Source organism: Magnolia sinica, chromosome 7, assembly GCF_029962835.1.
Source record: "Magnolia sinica isolate HGM2019 chromosome 7, MsV1, whole genome shotgun sequence".
NCBI lineage: Eukaryota > Viridiplantae > Streptophyta > Magnoliopsida > Magnoliales > Magnoliaceae > Magnolia > Magnolia sinica.
Window position 1 is genome coordinate 29,761,089 of NC_080579.1, and position 25,722 is coordinate 29,786,810.

Consider the following 25,722-nt stretch of genomic DNA (forward strand, 5'->3'; position numbering starts at 1 on the left):
GGTTCCGAGATGACTGGAACCCTATTCCTGTTGCAGCGAGAATGGCTTTGGAAGCCTTTTTTGAGGACGCCATCTTCTTCGAAAGGTGGGAACGAGCAGCGTTTTGAGTGGTGGAAGCGAATTAGCTGGTGGTGCACCACAAACCAGCTATATAGCTATTGTACTGACATTAGCAAGTTCTATGGGTCCCATTATGAGGTATACGTTGTATCCAAACCGTCCATCTATTTGGCGAGCATGTCGTAAGTCTTGAGCGGAAAAATAAGACAGATCTAAAGAACAAGTGGACCACACTAAAAAATGCAGTGGGAGATTGAACGTCTACCATTGAAAACCTTTTGGGGTCACAGAAGTTTTGGATCAATATGATATTTGTTTTCCCTCTTAATCCAAGTCTTTGTGACCTTATGAACATATTGGATGGAAAATAAACGTCATAGTGGGCCCTACAAATGTTTTAACGGTGAAAATCATTATCACAGCTGCTATATGTGGTGTGGTCCATTTGAGCTTTGGATATGATTCATTTTTTGGCTCATCCTCTAATATGATCTCGCCAAATGGATTAACGGTGTGGATATAATAAATACATCATTATAAGCCATGTAATTTTGATCTCCTTTGAACCGATCGTACAATTCGAAGCTCGAGGAGTGTCAGCACTCGTCTTCGCACGACACGTACCCATGGCAACTATATAGCTGGTGTGTGGTACACCAGCTAATCCGCTTCCGTGAGTGGCCACGTGATGTATGGGTCTTATCCACACCGTCCATCCATTTTTTTCGTATCATTATAGGATATAAATCCAAAAATAGGCAGATCCAAGGCTCAAGTGGAGTACAAAATGGGGATTAAACTCTTGCCATTGAAAACTTTTTGGGGGCCACAGAAGTTTTGGATGGAGCTGATATTTGTGTTTTCTCTTCATCTAGGTCTACGTAACTTTATGAATAGGTTGGATGGAAAATAAACATCATGGTAGGCCCTTGAAAAGTTTCAACGATGAGAGTCATTATCACCACTGCTTCCTGTGGTGTGGTCCACTTGAGCCTTGGATCTTCCTGATTTTTGGGCGTATACCCTAAAATGATACAAAAAAAAAAAAAAAAAAAAAAAAACAGATGGACGGTGTGGATAAGACCCATACATCACAGTGGCCAATCAAAGGTGCTACCCGTTCTCAACTGGAGACGGACTAATGTAGGACGCAATCTGGGTAGTTTTTTAATTGATGCGCACAGATGGACAAGCGTGTGTAATGGGCTCTATGGGGTCCGGTATATTTTTTATCCAAGCCGTCCATCTGTCTTTTCATATAATTTAAAGACATTATATGAAAAATTAAGCAGATCGAGATCTCGGGTGGACCACACCAGAAAAACTAGTGAATGACAGTTAAAAGTATTTTATAGGCCACAAAAGTTTTGATTTACACTAATCTTTGTATATTTCTTTCATTCAGTTTTGATTGACCTTATCAACGATTTGGATGACAAATAAACATTAAGGATCTACTTAAAGTAGGCCTTGATATATTTTTAATGGTGAACATTCAATAATCAATGTTTCATGTGGTGTGGTCCACCTGAGATTTTACTTAATGTTTGGAAAAACGTTCTGAAAGGATCCGTAAAAATGAATGAACGTAGTGGATATATAACATATCATCAAAGGTGGGCCCACATAAATGTATGTATTGAATATCCATTTTGTAAATCCATTTGGAAAGATTAGTTTAGGTCATAAGACAGATAATAGGTCAAATCCAAAGCTCAAGTGGACCCCACCACACAAAACAATGGGGATTGAACTCCTACCATTAAAAACTTTGTGAGGGCAATAAAAGTTTTCAATCAAGCTGATATTTGTGTAATACATTATATTTGAATATAGTTGACTTAGTTCAATCAGACAGCGTATGGCTTATGACCCTATACAAAGGAAACCTATTGTCAGTACTTTTTTTTTTGAGATGTTATGATTTAAAAGTGTGTATTAAAGTCTTTTTTAACCATCCCTGAAGTTTCATTGAAAAATTCAAACATTTTCCCAATGTTTTCCAAAAAATGCGATAAATTATGCGATACAAACGATATATCCCATGCGATAACCGATACGTATCTGTATCCCAAGGGTGCGATACATTGTGCGATACCGATATTTCGAACACTGGATACTGGAAACGTTGTCCTAAACCATTGTTTTCAAAACAAACAACAATATACAATGTTACAAAGGATTAGGGAAATCCAACATGATATTCAGACCACAAACCTGACCACTCTGTAAATTGACAGTTATCATCATTCCTGGACCTAGACGACCCTTCGCAATGACTTTTGTTTCATCCATCGGTAGAACACCAACCTACACATAAACAAAAGGGCATAATTAATTTATATATATATATATATATATGGATGCAAGATTTCCTACCATAAAAACAAGCATCAGCAAGCCCATTGGCACTAACCACAGATATAGAAAACAAGTATCCGAAGAGTGATCAACAATCTTTTAGAAAGGACTAGAGGTTAAGAAATAACCACTAAATTAACTATAAGTGTTGACAAATAGCATGAAACAAAACTGTTCGACAGAAATATCCAGCTTTGATATATTCAGCTGTCCACAACTATCTGATCAGTTTTAAACAAACATAAATTAGCTTATCACATCGTATGCGTCTTGTTTCCAGAATCTTAGAGAAGAGTATTGCATTTAAAAGATGATGATGCAATCCAATTTCATAAACTTTTAAGACCAAGAATCAGAAGACTGATATAGTATTAGATGAGCCAAAGATTAAAAATAATAATAATAATAATAAATAATAAATAATAAATAAAGATCCAATAGAAGCAATTAAAAAAGAATGCTTGGGAAAAGATATCCTCAATTCTCATGTCCCATACGCACCCACAATAGCTTCCTTCAAGAGGCATACATAACTTTGCACTAGATGTTCATTTCTACAATGATTATTATACACACATTGTAACGAAAAATTAGGATGGATATTAAGTATTGTTTTAAGCTTTACGGGTATGTTTGGTATTTTATAACGTTTGTAGTTGGTTGTAAAAGTTCATTAGTTCCTACACTTTTGATGGTGGGGATGAGAAATTGTTTCATTTAGCTTTGTGTATAATAAAGTTGTAAGAAGAACAGAGTCGAGCTTTACAACTTGTGAATTAAAATAAAATAAAAAATAAAAAATAAATAAAAAGAGCAGTTCCTGAATTTGGAGGTTGTTAAAGTCCCTTGATATACATTGATACACCATCCTCATTCTGGCTCAATCTTTTAGAGCAAGTGGTTAGTTGACATGGTATCAGAGTAGAAGGTCAAGTGTTTGAATCACGGGAGCAGCAAATATGCTTCCGTAATAGATTCCCCCCACAGGGGACCAGGAAATCAAGCCCGACCTGTTTATGGTGTGAGAGTTCCTCCACCCTTGCTCAATATGTTCCCATACGGAGCTCCACCCAGCACATGCAGGGGAGTGTTAAAGTCCCTAGATATACATTGATATACCATCCTCTAATGGCTTGAGCTTTTAGATCAAGTGGTGATTTAACAACATGTCAAATAACCACTTGATCTAAAAGCTCGAGCCATTAGAGGATGGTATATCAATGTATATCAAGGGACTTTAACAGAGGTTTTGGGATGTTGTTGTGTGCATAATGGGCTTCTAGGGTTGCCCTTGCAAGAAGTTTTACCTAGGGTGCCCTCTAGGAAGCCTAGGCTTTGGTTGGTTCTTTATACCTTGCTTCATTGAGAATGGATAATGTGTGTGTCCGTATCCCTTTTTTCCATCAATGGGATACCGACCATTAAAATTATAGAACCTTGCCTTGCCATTGCATACGTTGACTCAAACACAGTAGTAGCTGAACTAAAATCCCTTCCAACTAAATAATCTGCAGCTGATGGTTTCTCAAAAGCGACCTAAGTGTGCAGGAAGCTTATAGGATAAGTGATATTGTGTAGGCCACTTCAATGTTTTAATAAGTGTGGGAGGTTGATACGTCCCAAGGCTTGAGGTGAAAATCTCCAAAAATGTCCCAAAGCATACACCTGAAGATGTAATGCACTTGATGCATCCACCTTAGATGTTGCTGGCTGAAAATCCATTGCATGCTAGCGCGCGCATACGTTAGGTAGCTGAAAAGCCGTGCGAGCTGGCATGCTCATACGTTTCAAAGCTTACGCATTAGCACGTTTTACCAATAGGCTGCTCCAAAGCCCTGGCTTGCTGGCTGAAAAGCTTATGACTATAAATTCAGGCACACATAAACGCACACACGAATATAGTACACATGCATATACACACACTCACCTGCGCACATATAAAGTACACGCTCAACCCCTGGTAGGTGTACAGCCTAATACACTTCAAACCTACTAATTCCCTTGCTTAAGGAGTGATGCAAGGGTCACTTTTTGCTGACTCATCATCTGCACTTCGTTTTTGCAGCCATGATTTTCTTTTTCTTTTCTGTTTTTTTAAATCCTCTGTTACTCACAAATAACTACCACTTAGAAAACATTACTTAGGGGTAGTAGGTTGAATAAGATATGTCTTAGGATTTATGCAACTCTGTTAGAAAGATCTCTCATCATCCTGTCCTCTTGCCTTTTGTGAGGGATGAAATCCTAGTTTTTACTACTGTAAAGCTTACATAACATTTTGTTTTGTCTAAGTCGCTAACTGCTCCACATTCATCCATTAAAAATCTTGGATATCAATTATTCCAAAAGAAATGTACTGCTGCATTGACTCATAACTGCATATAGTATACAATCATATGAAATATTAAAGCATATACACAGTTCATGCTTCAATTATTATGCAAAATTAATTTATAATTTCACATTTGTCTTAATTTTTCTAAATTTATGTACTTCACTTCTTTTTTTTTATTAATTGAAAAGAAGAAACTTTGAGGGTGAGCCAATGGCCATTGATGCCTCTACCTTCTTAACCACTCTGGCCATGTAAAAGAATTTCTTGAAACAACTCCAAAAAGTTAAGGTTATCTTACTTTTATGAAGTCTTAGAATGTTAAGTAGATTTTAAGATGCCCTTAAGTGGTTATAGGTTAGGTTTAATGTCCTGAAAGCATTAGCTTCCAAAATACAGCAAGCCTGAATAGGTATAAAGGGGGAGCATGAGGAAAGGACTACAGCTTTTAAACTATTTACAGCAATACATTGAGGGTTTCTTTTTTTTTTTAGGACTCAATCAGTAATAACACCAAGATTATCTACATACAACAGAACGTTTTGGCAGGTTATCATTCAATGACAAGGATGCAGGAGTGATTACACTTAGCAACAGTTCCAGGTCAGATGAAGAAACCAACATCTAAGGGAAAGTTGGACGGCTTCTCCAGGTGTAGAAGTTTTTGGAGAAACTGTGAAGAGGGCATGGGGAGGAGGCTATAGCTACACAGAGGTAGAAAACGCAGATGAAAAGCAATGCAATAGGCAGATGTGCCAGGTTAGTTGCACCACGAAGGCAGCAGACAAGGAGGGAGTCAAGTTGGGCAGCATAAAAAAGAGGATTAGAGATGCCTCAACTTCAAGGAAAACAAAACCACTCAAACGAGGCGTTGCTCCCACTTCAAAACACACTTTGAACTCGCACTCCCGCTCCTGCCTCCTAGGCTTACTTAATAACATTTTCAAACAGGTGTTTCCCCGATCCCACTCCTGCACCTGAATCTGTTACCACTTCGTTTCACACCATGCTTGATCAAACAAGGTGGAAAACAAAGGTCTGAGTTGGAAACGATTGTCAAACCTAAAAGCAAACAAAGGAGTCTAGTACCCAAACCCAGATTCAGACTCCACCAATCCATGGGTTGGGTCAACTCTCAACTCATTCATATATATATATATATATATATATATAGAGAGAGAGAGAGAGAGAGAGAGAGAGAGAGGAATACTCACCTGCGCACCTTCTTATGTGAGCACCCGTTCCCACCTTTGCACACGTGTCTTAGGCACAAAATCTGAACAGTAAACGTGATGTGGTACCCCTTGAAACCTCACATGCCTAACTTTCAGCCCGATACAAAACTCTGGTGGTCCATGGCAAAAGGAAACAGTTTCCTCCCTTGATTTGCATTTCTCTTTGCTATGGGACACTAGAGTTTTGGATCAGGCTGAAAATTGGGCCCATAGAGTTTCAAAGGGTGCCGCATCACATGGATTGTTTAGATTTTGTGGCCATGACACGTGAGCAAAGGTGCGCATGGGTGCTCACGTAAGCAGGTGCGCAAGTGAGCATTCCACCACATGCACGCGCTTGTTTGTGTGTACATAACCTATTAAGTGCATGTGACATCTAACCCTTCCAATAGGATACCCCACCATGAGGATTATCTAATGCAAAAATCATCCATGTCTACTTATCAGGTGGGCCACACCATATAAAACAATTTCTAGCTATTAATAAATAACAAAAAAGAAGTGTGGTGCACTTGATGAGTAGATAATTTTTATTTTTTATTTTTGCAAGGTGATCCTCATCATAAGGCCAATGCATTGGACAGGTTGGATGTCAGACACATATTTAAGGTTGGAAGTTATTGGCTGGGTGGACTATAACTTGTAGTCCAACCAGTTGGACTTGAGACCTTCTTTGGACTTGAGACCTTCTCATCTATCTATCTATCTATCTATCTATCTATATATATATATATATATATAGGGAAAAGGTACTATGCGCTCGACCTCACGAGTCTGTCCCATGAGGTCGAGCTGTGTGGGCCTCACAGTGATGCGTTTCGAACATCTACCCCATCAGTCAGATGCACCATTCCATCTTGGGCCTAGGTCTCAAAAATCAAGTCAATCCGTGACTTGTGTGGGCCACACCACATACAGAAGTGGGGAGGGGCCGTGCACCATCAAAACATTCATAATCATTTTTTGGGCCCACCGAGATGTGGTTTGCAAATCCAGCCCATCCATTATGTGTGTCCCACTTGCATGAGGGTTCAGACCAAGTTTCAGCAGCATTCAAAACTCAAGTGGGCCCCACCAAGTGCTTTTATATGTTTTAACGGTGTCTTCACATGATTTTAGATGGTATGGCCCACCTGAGTTCCGTATACGGCTGATTTTTGGGATATCCCATAATTTAGAGGGGACCCATCAAATGCACGGTGTTGATGGTCGACACGCATCACGGTGGGGCCCACACAGCTCGACTTCACGGGAACTTATCGTGAGGTCGAGCGCATAGTACCTTTTCCCATATATATATATATATATATATATATATATATATATATATATATATATATATATATATATATATATAAGAGAGAGAGAGAGACATACGCACGCAAAAAATTGAAGAAAGGTGAGTGATAAGATCATCGTATTGGTAAAAGTTTTGAAATATAGGCTATTCACAATGAGATCCACTAGATGGTACACCTAGATTGACTTTTCACCCTGCAACGATACTAGAGATAGATGGCGCCACCATACTCTAGTTCTCCCAGCTCTTCCACATCATCTCCCCAAATAAAATGTGGGCCAGGCTCCTATGTTAGTTTTTCATCATTTAGAAAATAGTGGTGGCTCTTCAAACATACTCATGGCATAGTTGTATGGGAATCCAGGCCATTTGAACTGCTGAACCAACTATCGATGGAGCATGACCAAAAATTCTGCTAAGTTAATACTGACCATCTAATTTTTCCTTTTGAACTTGAACCACTCATTATTTTATTTTTAACTATTTATTCGGTAGCCATTAATCAGATGGTTAGGTTTGCTTGATCAATGTAATTCTAGAAATATGATCTATCCACATGGGAACCATAATTTGGATGGTCTGGATAGTTATTCATCATATTCAGTAGCCATTAATCAGATGCTTAGGTTTGCTTTATCAATGTAATTCTAGAAATACGATCAATCCACAAGGGAACCATAATTTGGATGGTCTGGATAGTTATACATCATTGCCACGTGTGATGATGATGAGTCAACACCATTTAAGCAAAACTAATACATCAATATAGCACAGGAAGGAGCAAGCCAAGCATGAGGACTAAGAGTGACAGCAACAAACATCACACTGATCAGAAGCTTATAAGAGAGAGAATGCAAGAGAGAGAGAGAGAGAGAGAGAGAGAGAGAGAGAGAGGATGAGGAGGAGCTTGTTGTTCAGGTACATTCTTTTTCTTTCGATAAGCACATTCATTCATGATACCTATCCTTGTAGATGTAGCCTCACATGATTGTGGCACACCTATGAGGGATCCAAGCATTGGTGACCCTAGTGTTTAGATCTTCTTGCCGCAACACTTCAGTTTCAACTTACCTGATTCCCAACGATTCAGTTGAGTCAACAGATTCGCATTTGGAAATCATCCGAGTCATCCCAAGTCAATTGCAACCCAAGCACATCTTGACCCAGTCACCTAGTTGGTGACCAAGCTGCATGGACTCACCCAAGTTGACCTACCAGGTTGGCGACCTATTCCTAGTAGGGATCAAACAAGCCAAAGGGGTGAACATCAAATCAAGTGAACACATAATGAAGTCCACAATACCCATTAGAACCATCACCTAATAAGATAGGAAATGTAAAATCCCCATATGCCTTTAAAGTGCGCACACAAGAGAGAGAGAGAGAGAGAGAGAGAGAGAGAGAGAGAGAGAGAGAGATGTATGTATGTATGTATGTGCAGAGAGATTTTCCCATGGGAATAGTGCACAATTAGCATCCATGAGAGCCATCCCACCATGATGTTTATGTAGCACCCCTTTCAACCACTAGTTGTGTCACCCAATGTTTTCAGTATCGACAATATCGGCCAATATATCCTATGATATATCTTGTATTCCACCTGTGCGATACGAAATGCACAGGTAGTACCAATACATACCGATTGTTCGATCCAATAAGCATTTTCGATCCCTTTTTCTATAACTCATGTTACATAAATGTCAAATATTTACAAATCCCTGATTCTTCGTGTTTTGCATGAAAAATCATGAATTTGGAGCTTCGATTTTGAGATTTAGAGGAGATGGGCCGAGAAGCAGAAAACTGAGAAAACTCTAAATTTTCTAATTTCTTGCAAATTGGTTGCAATCTGTGTCCAAATACAAAATCAAACATGTAACCTAATCTAATGATTCATGGTAATTTAGGGATTTTCATAAAAGAATATTTTTAATTAGAAATGTTTATATATATATATATATATATATATATATATATATATATATATATATATATATATATATATATTAATTCTACTTTGATCAAAGGTCAATTAGCCCACATTTCACAGTATTCAAGAGTGTTTGATGAAATCATCATCACATACACTCTAATTTTAGGATTTGGGGGAAATGCGTTGATTTGCAAAAAAAAAAAAAAAAAAAAAAAATCTAAAAAAAAAATTCCAAATTTAAAGGAGATGGGCTGAGATCAAGGTATGCCAAATCAGTTACGTATCGGCCGATACGTAACGGTAACGGTGGGAATCGTTACCCGTTTCAGGGCCGTATCGGCCGTTACGATTTTTTGTGCCCATATCGGCCGATACGGGCCCGTTACTGGCCCGTAACGGCTAGCCATAACGGTCAAAAAACGGTTTTTTTTTTTTTGCAATTTAAGTTCCGTTTTTGTTGTTTTTTTGAAACTTCTTGCTTCCAAACTGTTTTTCACTCCTTCTACTACTAATTTCGAGCAACCTTGGCTGGATATTTGAGGAAAAAACACATTATATTGCGGATTTTGTTGAATCAAAGCTTGGCGGTCTATTTTTCAGAAATTTGTCAAAAATAGGTATTTATACTTTTTTTAATATGTTTTGCTGTTTTAATCAAATCATATGATGTGTTAATCATAGTAGAACATGTTAATATGCATTTTACAGATTTGGGGTGCCATTTAATATTTTTTTAATATTTTTTTCTATTTATGCATGAATTTTGACCCTTTTTTTAAATTCGAAAAATCAATTTTCAATGGTTGTTTTGTTGTTTTAAACATGCCATATGATGTGTTAATCATATTAGAACATGTTAATGTGCATTTTACAGATTTGGGGTGCCATTTTATATTTTTTAAATATTTTTTTCTATTTACGCATGAATTTTGCCCCTTTTTTTTAAAATTCAAAAAATCAATTTTTAATGATTGTTTTGCTGTTTTAATCATGCCATATGATGTGTTAATCATAGTAGAACATATTAATGTGCATTTTACAGATTTGGGGTGCCATTTTATATTTTTTAAATATTTTTTTCTATTTACGCATGAATTTTGCCCTTTTTTTTAAAATTCAAAAAATCAATTTTTAATGATTGTTTTGCTGTTTTAATCATGCCATATGATGTGTTCATCATAGTAGAACATGTTAATGTGCATTTTACGGATTTGGAGTGCCATTTTTTATTTTTAAATATTTTTTTCTATTTACGCATGAATTTTGCCCCTTTTTTTTTTAATTCAAAAAATCAATTTTTAATGATTGTTTTGCTGTTTTAATCATGCCATATGATGTGTTAATCATAGTAGAACATGTTAATATGCATTTTACAAATTTGGGGTGCCATTTTATATTTTTTAAATATTTTTTTCTATTTACGCATGAATTTTGGCCATTTTTTTTTAATTCGAAAAATCAATTTTTAATGGTTGTATTGTTGTTTTAATCATGCCATATGATGTGTTAATCATAGTAGAATATGTTAATGTGCATTTTACAGATTTGGGGTGCCATTTTATAATTTTTTAATATTTTTTTCTATTTACGCATTAATTATGGCCGTTTTTTTTTTAAATTCGAAAAATAATTTTTTAACGATTGTTTTACTGTTTTAATCATGCCATGTGATGTGTTAATCATAGTAGAACATGTTAATGTGTATTTTACAGATTTGGGGTGTCATTTTATAATTTTTTTCTATTTTCAAATTAGTGACTTTATGTTTTTATTTGCTTATATTAGATAGGTTTTGCCTTGGAGCTTCTTAGGGTTTAGTTAGAATATAAAATCATCTTTATTAACATAGGTCATACACTCATACTCATATCTAATTATCTAGTGTCTACCTAAACCTAAAGAAATGTCTGGGTCTGGCCAACAACAAGTAAGTGAAGATATGGGATGGCAACATTGTGAGAGGGTTGGTGGTACTAGGCACCAAATGAAGTACAAGTATTGTGATAGACTAGTGACTGGTGGAATTACCCGTCTCAAACAACATTTGGCACATCAAAAGGGTCAAGTTGCACCATGTAGTAGAGTACCGAAAGAGATAATGCTTTTAATGCAAGCTAGTCTGGATGAGTCGAAAGGTAAACGTGCTGCTGTACAAAAGAAGAAAGATGATATTTTGGATGCAGCTCGACAGGAAGTGTTTGGTCCTGAATATATGGGCATTCGTGATGAAGATATTATTGATTCTAACGAAGATTCAGATCGAGAATTTACTGTAGCTAGGAGAGAGAGTTTGCGTCTAACTCGTGAAGAGGAAGAACGTCGCCGCATGTTTGGCACGCATGGGTCAGTGCGTGATACGGGGGGGGGGGGAGGTAGGTTTGGTGGGTTACGACGTATGTTTGGGAGCCGACGACAAACATCTTCACGTGATGCCCCTATGCGTTTGGATGAAGAAGTAAATGAGCCTGGGAGACCCTCTATTGATCCAATCCTATTTAGGAAAGAATCAACTAAACAAAAGAAGATAAAACAAATGTGGAGTAGAACTTCCGTTGAGAAATTAGGTAGAGCAGCAGCAAAGTTATTTATACATCCCAACATACCTCCTAACGCAGCCAATTCTCCATATTGGCAGGTGGTAATTGATGCAGCAGCAGAAGCAGGTGAAGGAATAAAAGCTCCCACGGCTAAAGAGATTAGGGGGAAATGGACAGATGCAGAGTATACGGATGTGAAAGCATACGTGGCTACCTTTAAACCTGTATGGCAAGCCAGAGGATGCACAATCATGTGTGATGGTTGGACTGGCCCAACCAGATGCAGCATGATCAACTTCATGGTATACTGCCACTTAGGAACTATATACCACAAGTCAATTGATGCCTCAGAGGCAACAAAAAATTCTACTTATATTAATGGACTAATGGATAAAGTTGTGGACGAGATTGGAGAGGAGAATATAGTGCAGATTGTGACAGATAATGAAGCAACATATAAGCTTGCAGGACATATGTTGATGGATAAGAGAAAACATCTTTTTTGGTCACCATGTGCTGCCCATTGTATTGATCTTATATTGGAAGATATTGGAAAGAAGAAGAATGTTAAGGAAATGGTCGAAAGGGCAAAGGAAGTGACGACGTTTATTTACAACCATAATCAAGTAGTTGCAATAATGAGAAAGTTCACGAAAGGACGAGAGTTGTTGAGGCCTGCGGCAACTAGATTCGCAACAAACTTTATAGCATTAGAGAGTTTATTCCAGCATAGGGAAGAGTTGAGTGAGATGTTCGCTTCCCGAGAATGGCTCAACACAAAACATGGGAAGAAGACATCAGGGACACCGGTCGAAGTTGCGAACACCATACGGGACAACAAATATTGGAAGAAGGTCAAGGCGATCCTAAAGGTGATGGAGCCACTAATGAGGGTACTCCATCTTGTTGAATCCGATGAAGCACCTACCATGGGCTTCCTATATGATGCCATGGATAAGGCAAAGTTTGCAATTCAACGTGATTGTAGAAGTTAGGAGACTGATTGGAAGATGATCGACAAGAGATGGAAAAAACAACTCCATCACGATCTTCATGCAGCAGGTTACTACCTAAATCCTAGGTATAGATATGCCCAATCATTTGTTGCGGATGATGAAGCTCGTGTCGAGCTAAAAAATGTGATAAAGAGATTAGAGCCTGACTTAGATCTGCAAATAAAGGCATTAAATGAATTAGATACATTTGGAAATCGCCTTGGTAGCTTTGGAGATGCTCTTGCACAGCATGCAGTATCTAGATTGCAACCGGCCGAATGGTGGATTAATTTCGGAGAGAGTACGAAGGCTCTCCAAAAAATTGCAGTAAAAGTTTTGAGCCAGACAACATCTTCCTCTAGCTGCGAAAGGAATTGGAGTTGTTTTGCGCTCATTCATTCAAAGAATAGGAATAGATTGCAGACTATAACATTAGATAGACTTGTCTTCATGGACTACAATATAAAACTAAGAATGCGACGACATCATAAGAGCATTACAGCTGCTGATGACGGAGACTACTGTCCAATAAACTTGGACAATATTTATGATGAGGATGACCCACTTCTACCTTGGTTGGAAATAGAAGAGGATAGTGAAAAATTGAAGATTGATGACCCAGAAATACGTAGAGCCCAACAAGAGAGTCGTGCAGATGTGTTGGACCCAGTAAGAGGGGCAGCATTTATGCCACGTACGGATACAGCTCAAGATCAACAAAAGAGTACGAGCAGTGGTAGCGTGACCGTGTCGGATGATGACGATGACCCCCTGCCCCTGGTGCTGGCACTTCTGGTGTTGCTCAGCGCCCTATACAGCCGTCTACAGATCACGATGTCGATGAACATCGACGAGTTGGTACACAAGGTCGGACTTATGAGTGTACCAAGTCACGATACAGCCAGCAGGAGGTGGGTACATCTAGTGGTGCACCGGGTCCGGGAGGTTCGGAACATCAGCAGGCTTATGGTCTTGGTTATTATGATGGATATTCTTATGATGAATTGAATTATGATGGTTATACTGAGCCTGTTCCATCACATTCATGTTGGAGTAACCCTCCCGATCAATATCCATATGATTATAGATATCCAGATCCAAATCCAAGTTACTCATCACAGCAGACACACTCTCAATCTCAAGATTCTCAACAGCCTGAGTATGGGCACCAGTATGGCTATTCGACGAGCACTGGTGGATATCCTTACTCCGGGTCAGAGTCGTTGCCTAGTCAGGATCAGTCATCCTCTAGTTTCGTTGATCTAGTATTTCCTTCTGGCACTGGATATTATGGATATGCAGCACCTACACCTATTGGACAGCCTCAGCCCGATGGTGACGATGACGATGATGTGGAGGTTGAGCAACCACAAAAAAGCAAATTTTCATTTTGATGGTGACTTGTGATTGTGAGTATATATTTGTGTTAAGGTAAGTATTTACAGCAGACAGCTCACAACAGTATTATTGCAAGAAGCCATGCACACACTTGACACTGCCGAACTTGTATTTAAAATAGCTCCCCTGACAACCAATCAAGTAATCCTTAATCAAGTTGCAGGGGAGTATATCAGACACTACTAATTATTATTTTTTAATATTCTTGACTTGAGGATGACAGGTCATAGACAGGAATCACACTATCACAGTCACGTGCACCACACTGGACAGGTATGTTCGAGAAATTCCTCAAAAATAACAAACACCTAATGTAAGGTATTTTCATTTTACATTCATTCTAATATATCTATCATTGATAGTAGATAGTTAGAAAAGTAAATATGTGAATTTTGTAGTCAAATTCAGGTTATCTGGTTCATAAATTCATCAGACAGTCCGATACAACTTCTCACCAAAGAGTGGACTGTTACACCACCATAAACATGTTCCAATTTATAAATGAATGCATATTTGGAATGCTTAGAATATTCTGGATTTAATCCATATTTTTTCATATTTTTTTGGCAAAAAAAAAAAAAATTTGCACCGTTACGGGCCGTTACGCCCCCGTATCACCGTTACGCCCCCGTATCCGTATCCGTTTTAGAGGACACCGTTACGCCAACCGATACCGATACGGGACACCTTGGCTGAGATGCAGAAAACTAGAAATTTTCCAATTTCTTGCAAATTGGTTGCAATTTGTTTCCAAACAAAAATCAAACATGTAACCTAATCTAATGATTCTTCATAATTTAGGAATTTTTCAGAATAAAAAAATATTTTAAATTAAAAATGTTAAAAATAAATAAATTCCACTTTAATCAGAGGTCAATTGGCGCACATTTCAAAGTATTCGAGAGTGTTTGATGAAATCATCATAACATACACTCTAATTTTGAGATTCAGGGGTAATGTGTTGATTTGTGGAAAATATGGGAAAATTCAAAAAATTTCCAAATTTTCTCAAATCAAGTAGAACGAGTACCAAAGTTATATTAGAGAGTATCTTCACTAGTATCATTTTACTATAAACTGGGTATAGTATTGTCGGTTTGCGAAATACCATGCCCAGTCCCATCGAGATGAAGATAAAGATTTTGAGCCACCGCACAGCTCTATGTAGGTTTGAGCCCCAGCCACACACATTATTCACAAGTATATTTTTAGTTTTCCACTTCTTTTGCATTTGAATGTATTGCTTTTATTTCCATACATGTCTTTTTACATTTATAAATCATTTGAATATACTTGCATCGGTTCAGTCAGGGAACACGTAGATTAGGATTACATACAAAGGAAATCTATTATGTGCACAGATATTTTGTGATGTTTTGATTTCTAAGTGTGTATTGATGTCTTTTTTAACAATCCTTGAAGTTTCATTAAAAAAATTCAACCAATTTTCCAATGTTTCCCCATGTTTCCCAACAACAGAGATACATTACGCGATACAACCGATATATCCCATGCAATAACCGATGTGTATGTATCCCAAGGGTGCAATAAAGGCAAATACAAATCTTAGTCAAGTAGAGGCTTAAGTGCAATAAAGGATCAGGCAAAGCTGATTGCTTAAGTGCAATAAAGGCAAATACAACTCTTGGTCAAGTAGAGGCTGGAAGGTCTGAAACTCTCAGAAGGATGCTAGTATGCTACCAAATGTATGTGGGCCAAACACAAGAAAAGAAAGGAAGATCCTCTTGGCAGACTTAACAGAAGCACATGAAAGTAACTACTTAACAGTAACATTGATCAAATTCGGTTAGAAAAATTTTAGTACCAAAATGAATCAAAACAACGAGAACGTGAAAAAATAACAATAACAGTAATTTAAAATTAGAAAATAACAATCGATCAGTTATGCACCTAAGATGAAAGAAGATGATGAACATACCTCAGATGCAACATAGACAAAATTGTCCTTTGTCCGCCAATACCGAGCTGGACGAAGACCATTACGATCAAGGCAAGCTCCAACAGTTTGTCCATCACTATGCAAAGTAAATGAGAAGTTAAATATTAAATAACGGTGGAGAAACCAGAGGAATCAGTTGTGTATTTGAACCAGTAAAAAAGGAAACTCTCTACCTAACCAAATTATATGAAGTCTCAGATGGTTTGTTAACAAACTACATAGCTGAAATTGTGAAAGTTGGGGGAACTGTTTTGAACTACAACAGGATACAAATATATGGTTATATTATGATATATTCAGGTGAAGGTTAGAAGCTATGATGATAGTGAATGAATTTTGTGCCCTAGAGGCACTGCATTTTACATGCCTCCATGTCATTATGAACACCTGGCATATGAACAGGATTGAAACTGTCAATTTTCTTCTATCTCCAATAGTTAATGGGCCATGGCCAGGGATCACATTGTTTGGGCAATTTTAACCCTTTAATTGGCACAAACAAATGAAACTAAAAGATGAAATCAGCAACTTCTCCCATTAAGTGAGAAAGGCCCATTTATATTAGAAGACTAATATTCAAGTTATAGCAGAATTTAGTTAGGATAATTGGTGGAGGACATAGAGCGAATGGTCTTTACTATCTCAACAATGGAATAAGTGGAGCTGCACCGCTGACAGATATTTCGCCTCGTTATTGACATTACAGGCTTGGTCATCCATCATTGAGTAGTTCAAAGAGTCCTTTTAATTTTTTTCGGTATATGTCTAAGTTAGAGCGTGAAGCATGCAAGTTAAGCAAGCATCACAAAGTCTTGTTTCCACCTTGTGTGAACAAAAGGAATGATAGTCTTTTCTCTTTAGTACATTCCAATGTTTGGTGTCCAGTTCATACTACTATTTTTTTATTTCAAGTACCATATTTTTTTGTGGACAATTATTCTCACATGACATGATTATATTTCATGAAAGATCACTCTAAAAGTATTTTCTTGCTTTAAAGAATTTCATAGGTAAGTGCAAACACAATTCAATGCATATGTTTATATTCTACGTTCATATAATGATGGGGAGTATATGTCTCATAAATTTAACTCATCTCTCTCATCTCATGGCATTATTCATCAAACCTCGTGTGCACATGCCACAACAAAATGGTATAGTTGAACATGAGAATTGACATTTACGTCAGGTTGCTAGAGCTTTCTTATTGAATATGAAGGTTTCAAAAATGTTTTGGAGTTATATAGTCTTAACTGCATGCCATTTAATAAATTGAAAGCGTTCATACATCTTAGATGTAAATTCCCTTTTTCTGTTTTATGTGCTGGTATTCCCACATTTTTTGTTCCTCCTAAAGTGTTTGGTTGTGTGTGTTTCATGCATCAATTAAATCAGGTTCTTGACAAGTTTGAACCGAAGGCCATCAAGTGCATCTTCATTGGATACTTACATACCCAATGAGGATATAATGCTACAATATAACCTATGGAAAACGTTATGTATCAGCCAGTGTTTTAAATAGCGAATAGCGTGCAGCATAGTGTTTAACTCTCTGAAGCATAACGCGTAAGCTAGATAGCATGTAGCTAAGCTACATTCTATTTCTAGATTTTTAATTAAGGTTGTGCTTGGTTGCATCAAATATCATGAAATTCATGATATTTTGCACCAAATTAGACAGACTAATAATGAAATTTCATGATATCTAGTATAACCAAACACAATATATAATGATTTTTAAAAAAATGGGCAAAGATTAACTATAAAGATGAAGAAAGAGCAAAAAAATTGATTTAATATTGTTAAATTAATTGATTTTACTAAGTCATTGAAAAGATTAAAGTAATTTTTATTGAAAAATATAGAAATGTGACAAAGCTTTAAAAAAAAACAAATTGATTTTTGTTTTAGTGAAAAGTAGTTTCTAGTGTAAGTTATGTAGCGTGTAGCATAAGCTATGTACTGTAGGCTACATGCAACTTAAGCTATTTTCATGAGCTACATAGCATTAAGTCTACACTACGCTACGTAGTGTAAGCTACATGCTACGTAGAGTAGCTATTTAAAAAACTAGACTATCAATTGATGTCATACTCTTTGAACGTACTCCTTATTCTTCTTAAGGTGGCAAGTCCTTGCATTTTGGAGAGATTCCTGCGGACATAGAACATTCAATGAGTGAAATGCTTGTACAACGTTTAGCTCCACCTTTGCATTGCAGGTCTACCCCAGATGTTTCATGCGTGATAATGAACTTCATACCATCGTGTCTCCCACCAATCCTACCACTTCACCAGAAGATCATCATCCTCCTGAATCTTCATCTTTAGCATCAAATGAATGTGATTTAGCAATTGGCCTTCATAAAGTTACATAGAACATTCAATGAGTGAAATGCTTGTACAACATTTAGCTCCACCTTTGCATTGCAGGTCTACTCCAGATGTTTCATGCGTGATAATGAACTTCACACCATCGTGTCTCCCACCAATCCTACCACTTAACCACAAGATCATCATCCTCCTGAATCTTCATCTTTAGCATCAAATGAATGTGATTTTGGCAATTGACCTTCATAAAGTTACATGTTCTTGCACTCAACATCCTATCTCTCAATTTGTTTCTTTTGTTGGTTGATCTTCTTCCTTTCAAAAATTTGTTTTGTTCTGGTCATTTATTTGTTCCTTATCCTTTCCAAGAAGCTCTAAGTCATGATGGATGGAAATGAGCCACAAAAAAAGAGATAGCTGCTCTCCATCAGAATCAAACATAAACTCTAGTTCAATTACCTATTGGAAAGCATGCGCTTGGGTATCCATGAGTGTAGACAATGAAGTATAACCCTGATGATTCAGTTGATCGGTTAAAAGTTTGATTGAAAGCGGAAGGCTACTCTCAAACCCTAGGAGTTAACTATTTAGAGACAATTCTCCTGTTGTAAAGCTTAACTATGTGTGATTGTTATTTTTGTTGCCGCAAATTTGGATTGGCTCTTATACCAACTTGATGTGACGAATGTATTTCTTTATGAGGATCTTCCTAGAGAAACCGCTCGGCTTTGTTGCTCGGGGGGGTTAGACAAAGTCTATCATCTTGAGAAATCGATTTATTGCCAAAAATAATCTCCAAGGGCTTTGATGAAGACATCCAAACACCATACCAGATGAGGGTCGAGCCAATCTCCTTATGGCTAGACGACCATTACATAGGGCTCATCTTGAGAAATCGATTTATTGCCAAAAATAATCTCCAAGGGCTTTGATGAGGACATCCAAACACCATACCAGAGGAGGGTCGAGCCAATCTCCTTATGGCTAGACGACCATTACGTAGGGCCCACTTGGCCCAATTCACATTCCTAGCCACGTTGAAGACCTCACGTGCATATTCATGCATCTTTGAAGAACCCACACTGGGAAGATGTATATGGGCTGCATATAGGAGCTTGATGGACACATCAAACCGTTGGATCGGGTGGACACAATGATCGAACCGTTGGATCATCATCAGACATCTTGATCGTGGACCCTCATGGGCCACGAAATAGTTTAGTTGTTTAGATTGTTTACATGCTTCGTTATTTTCAATGTAACTTATATTTGTGTTGAGATTAGGGAGTTAGGAACAACTTTTAATTTATTAAGTGTCTTTATGTTGAAAATCTTATCCGAGAGTGTCTTTTTGTAAAAGGTCTTTTCTGAGACTATAAAAGAGAAAGATGGGTCTGTAAAGCCCTAATGCCATGATTTTGAGGGGGGGTGGGCCGCCCAAAAAAAAAAGGCTTTGTGTTTTCTCTTCTTCTTGTGATTTGAAGAATACTCCATGTGATTTAGAACTTGGATGTAGTGTGATTCCATTCTCCATTCAACGGGGGTGCGAGGCTTCCATCTATCATCTTCCTTCTCTCTTCATTTCTATCCAAAAGAGGTCTTTTCCCAAAGACTTCATCTCTCTTATTCCCTTCATATCAAAGACCATCCAAATCATCTTTTTCTTCAACTTTTCATCATCCAACTTCAACCCTAACTGAAATCAACCATTAAGGACCCAAGAACCCTAGCCAATGACCCACACGTGCGAGCCCCTCTGACCGTATGGACAACCGCTCAATCCTTTGATTTCTTCTTACTTCCCCCATAAAAACCCCTTGATTCCCCATCCATAACCTTACCCTAAACCCTAGATCCCAAATTTCCTATTTTTCCCAATTTCTAAAAACCCTAATTCCAAAATCCTCAATTCCCATGAACCTTAATTTTTCAAATTTCAGATTTTCCCCTTCTTAACCCTAATCATAAAATCTACAAATCTGTCCTTGAGTGTGAAACGTGTCTATGCTAAATTGGAAGTTATATCCTTCCATCGGGCCTAGTTTTAATTGATTTATGTGATTTCTTAGCATGCGGGAATGTGATTTAGGTTAAATCAAATTTTATTACCTATTGTTTACTCTTAATTACTTGGTGGGTTGGTATCTTTTGTTAATTGAATTACTTTATGGACTCTTTTATAATCTCCATATTGCATGCTACCATTAAATCATGTGTCCTGCATCAGGCTTGGTTTAACAAATTTGGTAAATCGGTGTTTGAATATCACATGAAACATAGCCAATCCGATGACTCTATCTTTGTAAGATGAAGTGAGGTAGGTGTCATTATGCTAGTTGTGTATGTGGATGATATCATAGTCACTAAGTGTGACGGTACAGGTATTGACAAGTTAAAGAGAATTTTACAGCAACACTTACATACAAAGGACTTGGGACATCTTCGATATATCTTGGGTATTGAGGTAGAAAGATCTAAAGTGGGCATTAAATTTTCACAACGAAAATATTTGATGAATTTATTGGCCAAGAGAAGTCTTTCTGGGAGCCAAGCCAGTCAAAATACCTATGGACCCAAATTAAAGGCTTAGTGTTGATCAGGGAGAATTGATTGATGATTGAGGAAGATATCGGCAACTTCTTAGAAAGCTAATCTACTTAACAATCATTCAACCCAATACACTTTTCTTGAAGTGTGATTAGTCGGTTTACGCAAGCTCCCAGTATTCCTTGTATGGAAGTTGTGTTTCATATACTCAAGTACTTGAAGAGAGCTCCTAGCCATGGTATTCTATATAAGCATAATGGCGGTGTTCAAGTAAAAGGGTAATCAGATGCAGGCTAGGCTGGTTCTCCATCTAACAAGCAATCTACTATAGGTTATTGTATCTTTGTAGGAGGTAACCTGGTTACATGGAGAAGTAAGAAGCAAAGTGTAGTGGTCGTGGCTTGTTCAAGCGCAGAGGCAGAGTAAAGGGCAATGGCTCATGCTATATGTGAACTTGTTTGGTTAAAGATTGTGTGAGTTGAGATTCAGGATTAATGTTCCCATGAGGCTATATTGGGATAATCAAGTTGCCTCTCTTATCGCCAACAATACAATTTATCATGAGAGAACCAAGCACATCGAAGTTGGTTGTCACTACATCAAAGAGAAAGTTGCAAGGAAATTTTTATGCCGTTCATTAAGTCTCAAGATTAATTGGTGAATGTGTTCACTAAGGCTCTTGGTCGCACTCATTTGGATCATCTCTTTGTCAAGTTGGCATTCATGATACTTCTCCAATTTGAGGGGGAGTGTTGCTGGACCATGATGATCTCATGTGTGGTTTCCCATTATTATTAAACTAAAATATGTGTTAAAATAGAGTTTACGCCCATGGACCTTGTTTATATAATAACTAAAGTATGGAGAGGTATTTTTGTACTTTTTCTTTTATATGAAGCCCTAAAAATAAAATAGAGTCTAGGGGTGTGAGGGGCTATTCCAACCCTTCTCTATTTCTCTCTCAACTATACTCGTGAACAATTTTTTTTAATGATGTCAGGGTGTCCCCGCCCCATTTTGAGGCGAGACTATTCCCTACGGATGCACGCATTCACCCGCAAACCACGTGCATCAGGTAATCCCGAGGAGGGGAATCGAACTCACGTCTGTGGAGAGTACACCCACGACGCTTGTCGTTCGCCCAAACCCCATGTAGGTTACTTGTGAACAATTATTAACAAATTGCTTTTATTAAATTAATAAATCCATGGGATTATAGAAGGAAGCCCCTTGGATCTCTTTTTTGGAGAGCTTAATGAAGAAAACCCCTTGAAAATAACTGAGTCATTAAAATAAGATATAAAATAAGTTTTTCACGTATTTTTTACTCCCATCTCTTTAAAAACAATAATAAATTCATGATTACAACATGAAATATATAAATTTATATCTAGACAACAATTTCTAACCAAAAAAGTGCAGAAAACAGAAGATTCACCTTGGTTTCGGAATTTAAAAAAATTCTTGAAAACCACCTTTGGCCCAAAATTTGGCTTTTTCTCAATTTGATGACAATGGAAGCTTCTAAATCATCCTAAGGACTTCAATAACATATATTTATGGTTTGGAGGTGGACATGGACAAAAATCACAAAAGAATCTTAAAACCATGGTTTGTGTAATCCTTGTTATCCAACAGTCCGTAAGGTTCACGCATGTAGAGTTTAGGAAATTCAAAGTCTCTATAGGCCTGTTTGATACACCCCCATAAGTAGCTTTTCTTTATTTACTTTTGGCAACAAATAAGCTACTTTTTTAATAAAAGTTAGTTTGGTCACCACCTCTGTGAAAGCAGCTTATTATCTTTATAACTGTAAGTAAAGAATTTTTCTTTTTAACTTTTTACTTTTTTACTCTTTCCATCTCTTATCTTTCTATTTCTCATCTCTCCACGTAATGGATGATCCATATCAAAGGCGGTCCTACATGATGAAAAGTACACATTGAACGTGGGGCCCACACGATGGATGGTCCACTTCAAAGGTCAACCCCTAATAATGAATGGCCCACATCCAAAGTGGTCTTGATTGATGTATGATCCACTATGAAGATGGGGCACGCACAATGGGTGGGTCCACGTCAAAGGTGGGCTCCACATGATGGGCAGTGGACATTGAAGGTGGGCCCCACATGATGATCCGACATTAAGGTGGGCCCCACATAATGGATGGTCGACATCAAAGGTCAGCCCCTAATTAATGAATGACCCACTCCAAGCTAGGCCCTGCATGATGGACATCCCACTCTGAAGTTAGACCCACACGATGGACGGTCCACATCAAAGGTGAGCTCCACATGATGGCGGTGAACATTGAAGCTAGGCCCTACATGATGGACGATTAGCATGTATGGTGGGCCCCACATGATGGATGACCCACATCAAGGTGGGCCCCACATAATGGATGGACCCCATCAAAGGTTGGCCCCTTATGATGAATGGCCTACATTAAAGGTAGGCCCTGCATGATGGAGGCCCACTTCGAAGTTGGGCCCCACATGATAGACAATCCACATTTAATGTCCAACATAATGGACGGCCCACATCCAAGGTGGCACTGCATGATGGATAGGCCACATTGAAGGTGGGCCTTACAAGGTGGATTGTTCATATTGACGGCAAGACTCACACGATGGACGGTTCACATTGAAGACTGAGCTAAGGTCAACAGTATACAACAAAGGTTGGCCTCACATGATGGATGGTGGATATTAAAGGCAGACACCACATGAATAAATAAAAATTGGAGGAGATTTTAATGGAACGTATTTCAAAAAAATTGAAAGAAAAGAGAAAAAATGGAGAAAGAGATTAATGGAAGAGATTTTAAAATTAATTATATGATGTTGAAAACCAAAAAAACTTTTCTACTTTTTATTGACAAGTATATTGTTTTACCAAAGATACTTATCTGTTGGATAAGTAGAAACCAAGATAAGCTACTTGAGGCATAAGTAGCTTAAGCAAACCGACTTATTATCCAAACGGCATGCGCCCAGTCTATTAGAAACCGGTGTGATTTTCTGGCCTAAGCCTGATTGATTGAGAAATGGGGAAGATCTTTGAGCCCGAGCCCGGCCCTCAGGCTTGATAGATCAACCCAAGCTCAACTTGAAAGATGAGCTCAACCCCAACCAAGGAAGCCAGTGCAGACTTCGAACAGGCCAGCCTTACCTTTTGAAAGGCCTATGAATAACATCCCAACGCTGGAGGAAACCTAAAACATGTACATGGACACTAGAAAACCAACATGGAATTCTCAGGAAATGGAAAAATATGGATCCAAACAGAATTTTGTTGCTTGGTTCGGTGTGCACTTTTCCACAGAAATGCTAAAAAGTCAACAGTGTCAAACAGTGAGAGTATCCCATTTGACCTTGGAAATCAACATTTAACAGCTTTTTTGAGAGACATCCAATGATTTTTTTAGTAAAACCTTGGAGACAAACAATCTCTGACCTTCTTTTTCGCAAATGGGGGAAAATTATATTTCTTTGGAAATACAGTATGATTCCAAGGTATTCAACATTCCCAAACACCTCATAAATGACACATCTGCAACAAATAATTGATCCAGACTATCCACTCATTTTGCACACTACCGGCAGGCCATGAAAAAAAAACATCACACCGACAGGATTATGCCAAACCTTTGAATGCTCGTCACTTTGTTATAACCATCCATCAACTAACGAAAGTGCTACTTTGAAATCACAAGCAGTCCATGAAAACCATGTATAGTGCTTCTTTGAAATCACAAGCAGTGCATGGTAAGGCCTATTGGATATATGCTTGATAGATGATAGATAGATAGATACACATGTATATATAGTTATATAAGTGTATGTAAAGCATCAGCATCACTTATATATAGTTATATAAGTGTACGTAAAACAGCATCAGCATTAATGTATGTCCTATTCCAACTAAAAATTCACAAAACAAACAGACTCAAACACTGTTACATCAACAAGATTTGGTTTCGAAAACTATAAAATTCCCTTTGAAAGTAATACCTGAATAACAGTAAGGCAGGTCCATCCCAAGCCTCCATTTGCCCCTTGTAATAGTCATAGAAATCAACAGCCTAGTAGAAAAGAAATAAGTAAGCAACCGGCCATGCAACATATGATGCAGCTTAAACACTGGGTTTTAAAAAATGGCATGAATATACAAATGCAGTTAAGAAAATCATTAACTTCAAAAAGTTGCCATAAGTAAGTGGAAGAAACTGATATATAATGAAAAAAAAAAAAGAGCAGAGAGAGAGAGAGAGAGAGAGAGAGAGAGAGAGAGAGAGAGAGAGCAAAACCCAAAAATTATGGATACAGATTACCTCCAGATATTTTGGATAAATGAATCTGGAGCCTCTATACAATTACCCGAATCTGGAGGTAATCCACACTCATAATTCTTGGATCCTAGCCTGGGTAAAGGAAGATTGACATCAGGTAGGAAGCCAATCATAGAATTTTTGCAAAGCCACAATTAAAAAGCACACCAAATAGCTGGGACAAAGCTATCATGATGAAGATTACCTCAGGATATTTTATCGCCAATGTTGGGTGATTCTTATATGCCTCTGGCACAAGAATCATAAGAGCTTCCTCAGGGCTACGACCGCTTCTTAGTAACAACTGAACACAACAATGAAAGGGGAACGAAATCACAATGAGAGGAATCGGAAAACATTAAATATAAAAACTAGAGCGCAGATCACTAAGAAAAATACAAGCG

The 25,722-nt window shown here is 37.7% G+C and overlaps 1 protein-coding gene across 1 annotated transcript in view; it reads right to left on the minus strand.

Annotated features, from left to right (window-relative positions):
- LOC131251260 (ferredoxin-dependent glutamate synthase, chloroplastic-like) overlaps positions 1-25,722 on the minus strand; it is a 175,449-nt gene that overhangs the window by 119,262 nt on the left and 30,465 nt on the right. The window contains exons 5-8 of the mRNA XM_058251878.1: positions 25,524-25,622; positions 25,002-25,072; positions 16,091-16,187; positions 2,278-2,370 (exon numbers count right to left, since the gene is read on the minus strand). Of these exons, the coding sequence (XP_058107861.1) occupies positions 2,278-2,370; positions 16,091-16,187; positions 25,002-25,072; positions 25,524-25,622 (360 nt within the window). The remainder of the gene's footprint in view (positions 1-2,277; positions 2,371-16,090; positions 16,188-25,001; positions 25,073-25,523; positions 25,623-25,722) is intronic.